Here is a 2,933-nt window from a genome sequence, read left to right as displayed (position 1 = left end):
ATTATTTCAAACATACCAGTATACATACGAAGAGATTGTGTCACAATGGAAAAGAACTAATAGTTATTTCTGTGGTTTTACTGAGGAGGCAGGATGGCTTTGGTCTGGTCAGCCATAAACTTGAGGACATCTTCAACGTGAGTCTGGACCAGACCGGCCAGGGGGGCGACCTGAGCCTGGACGGATTCAGCCAGAGGCTTGATGTGGTCTTCAATGTTGCTGGAGAGGGGCTTCAGCTGCTCCTGGAGCTTTTCAACCATGGGCTGGAACTGGGCTTTGCTCTGCTCAAAGTAAGTGCTGCAACACAAAGAGAGTAATTTAATACGACCAGTTCAAATGCATCATAATTGTGCTGATCATTTAAGATTCCTCCACAGTGCATAATGACGATAGACTTACTTGGCCTTGTTGGCCAGCTCAGGGCCCTCAACATTCTTCAGGTTGTCCACAAGATCCTGAAAGTACTTGGCGATCTTCTCCAGCTCAGCAGAAGTGTCTCTCTTGACCAGAGATGCTGACTCAGAGCCTGGAACATGAACAGAAATGTTTGATCAATATACAGTCTTGCATCTTTACACTCAGCCACTCAAGCTAAATCAGGTGAACGCCTGTTATGTTAAGTACTTATAAAATACCCACCGCACACATTCTTCTAGTTTATGTCATTTGACCCTTAAACTAACCAAGCATACACAATATACAATATATCTTGAGAGCATCACAAGTTAACATGGTTTAAAGTCTCACCAATGGCCAGAGCTACAACAAGGACGGCGATGAGGGAGAATTTCATGGTTGCAGGTTGGACGAGAGTTGCCTGAACAGACAGAGAAGATAATTAATCTCAGTTTCCATTAAGAATCAACAGAAGAGTTTGATATAACCATACATATAATGTATCTTACCTTGCTTGCAGGGGTTCTTAGAGCCAATGATGTGTTCTCCAAAGAGTCGTGGGTTTATATAGTCCCAGGACAAGTTCAAAGGGTGTCCTTTGCTGATGAAATCATCCACACACACTGAACCTTTAGGCTTTACCTGACACTGAAGTGACTAAATCAAAGTTCAGCAGTAATCTCTTTTACTCTTTGCACTTAGATGATGCATTTTGTGATGTTTCACATTACCTCATGAGATCAGTTTTATGTGAGGATGTATAGGGAGTACATTAAGCATCCAGTTAGTAAAAATAGCTTGCCTAATGCATTAACGAAGCACATTTCCATGCCTTTGTCTTGATCATAAACTCTTTACAACACTGGAAAGGTAAATCCAGATTATACTGGGTATAAAACCATGCAACCTTGCTTAACAGTCTTGCATAACTAGTGAATAGATTTTATTTTTACTCTGTGGAAACCTAATCATAATAAATCTACAATGCATAATAATTTACATCAACGGTTTTAAACTGCGGTCCATCAGAGGCCGTAAAGAATGCAGGGGGGTCCATGGAAAAGTCAGTAAAGTTAGTGAAAAAAAGTGTAAAAATGTTAAAACAAAACAACAACAACAACAACAACAAAAAACACAAATAAAATTAAATAAATTGATTTAAATAAATACATAACAGTACAATACTACAGTGAATATAAAAAAAGAATAATGTAATGTAATATATGTGTAAAAAAAGAAAAAAATTGGGGATGGGGTCTTTCACACTGGGATGATCATATTCCTTGGCATCTAAAAAACTGATATAGTTGACTTTGAATGTAGAAATGTAATGACAAACAATTAACAGACATCAGATCATATGCTTTGACTTCCACGTCCACACTGACCAGCTCAGCCGTTATTCTATCACAAACTGATTGTTTATCTAAGACTGCAGAGTGGGAAAAATATCTACAGCCAGGTATTCCTTGTTATCTTGTCTCCTTTTGCCCAATAAAAGGATTATTGGAGTTCAACGTTAGAAACAAGCACTGAACTTTATACTTATTATTTTGGGCTTTGTTTAAAGTAGATTGATAGATGAATTTATAAATACTTTGCCACTTAGTTATCATCAGTGTTGTTTAAATTATGTTACGTGCTGATTGTTAACAGTTTCATTTAATTGATATATACACTACTGTTCAAAAGTTTGGGGTCAGTAATAGTCTTTAAAGAAGTCTCTTATGCTCATCAAGGCTGCATTTATTTGATTAAAAATATAGAAAAAAAACCCAGTAATATTGCAAAATGTTTTTACAATATAAAATAATGTTTTTTATTTTAACATACTTTAAAATAGAATTTATTCCTGTGATGAAAAGCTGAATTTTTATCAGCTGTTACTCCAGTCTTAAGTGTCACATGATCCTTCAGAAATCATTCTAATATGCGGATTTATTATTAGAATGATCAATTTTGGATAATATCAACAGTTGTGCTGCCAAATATTTTTTGGAACCTGTGATTTTTTTTTTCAGGATTCTTTCATGAATAACAAGTTTAAAAAGTACAGTGTTTATTCAAAATATAAATATTTTATAACAATGTAAATTATTTATTATTAACTTTTAATAAACTTTTAATTATTAACTTAATACATCCTTGGTGAATAAAAGTATTAATTTCTTAAAAAAAGAAAAAAAGAAAAAGAAACAATAAAAATGTACTGACCCCAAACTTTTGAAAGGTAGTGTATATTTTTTTTTTTATAATTTTGGCTAAATTAAAGTGACAGTAATAGAGACTTGCTAAATAAAAAAGACACCAAGACATCATGTTTTTTTTTAGCTGTATGAAGTAATGAATAAGTGTTTTATTGTTTATTTGTGTTTATTTATGTTCATGTGTAATGTTTACTAATAAAAAAAATAATAATTCCTGCCCTATTCGTTCGTGTTTGTTATCTATATCGGGTTGTATAGTGTTATAGATTCAGAGACGTTATTATTTCCTCCAAAACAACAGATGGCGAAGTATTAGCACTGCGTGTGACG

At 34.2% G+C, this 2,933-nt stretch overlaps 1 protein-coding gene across 1 annotated transcript; it reads right to left on the bottom strand.

Annotated features, from left to right (window-relative positions):
• On the bottom strand, positions 1-959 carry LOC127178898 (type-4 ice-structuring protein LS-12-like). The gene is made up of 4 exons (XM_051132073.1): positions 906-959; positions 748-817; positions 400-526; positions 1-297 (listed from the first exon to the last, which is right to left on the bottom strand). Exons 2-4 carry the CDS (start codon positions 791-793, stop codon positions 78-80), a joined length of 393 nt encoding a protein of 130 aa, XP_050988030.1. The 5' UTR covers positions 794-817; positions 906-959; the 3' UTR covers positions 1-77.
• Positions 960-2,933: the final 1,974 nt, after the last annotated feature.

This window comes from Labeo rohita, chromosome 16 (assembly GCF_022985175.1).
Source record: "Labeo rohita strain BAU-BD-2019 chromosome 16, IGBB_LRoh.1.0, whole genome shotgun sequence".
Lineage (NCBI taxonomy): Eukaryota > Metazoa > Chordata > Actinopteri > Cypriniformes > Cyprinidae > Labeo > Labeo rohita.
This window is presented reverse-complemented; position numbering and strand designations above follow the sequence as displayed.

Excerpts from the sequence above, each read along its gene's own strand:
- LOC127178898 (XM_051132073.1), bottom strand. The coding sequence starts at position 793 with ATGAAATTCTCCCTCATCGCCGTCCTTGTTGTAGCTCTGGCCATTG. Across the intron at positions 527-747 it reads TGTTGTAGCTCTGGCCATTG|GCTCTGAGTCAGCATCTCTG; the intron begins GTGAGACTTTAA and ends TTCATGTTCCAG. Across the intron at positions 298-399 it reads GAGCTGGCCAACAAGGCCAA|CACTTACTTTGAGCAGAGCA; the intron begins GTAAGTCTATCG and ends TTTGTGTTGCAG.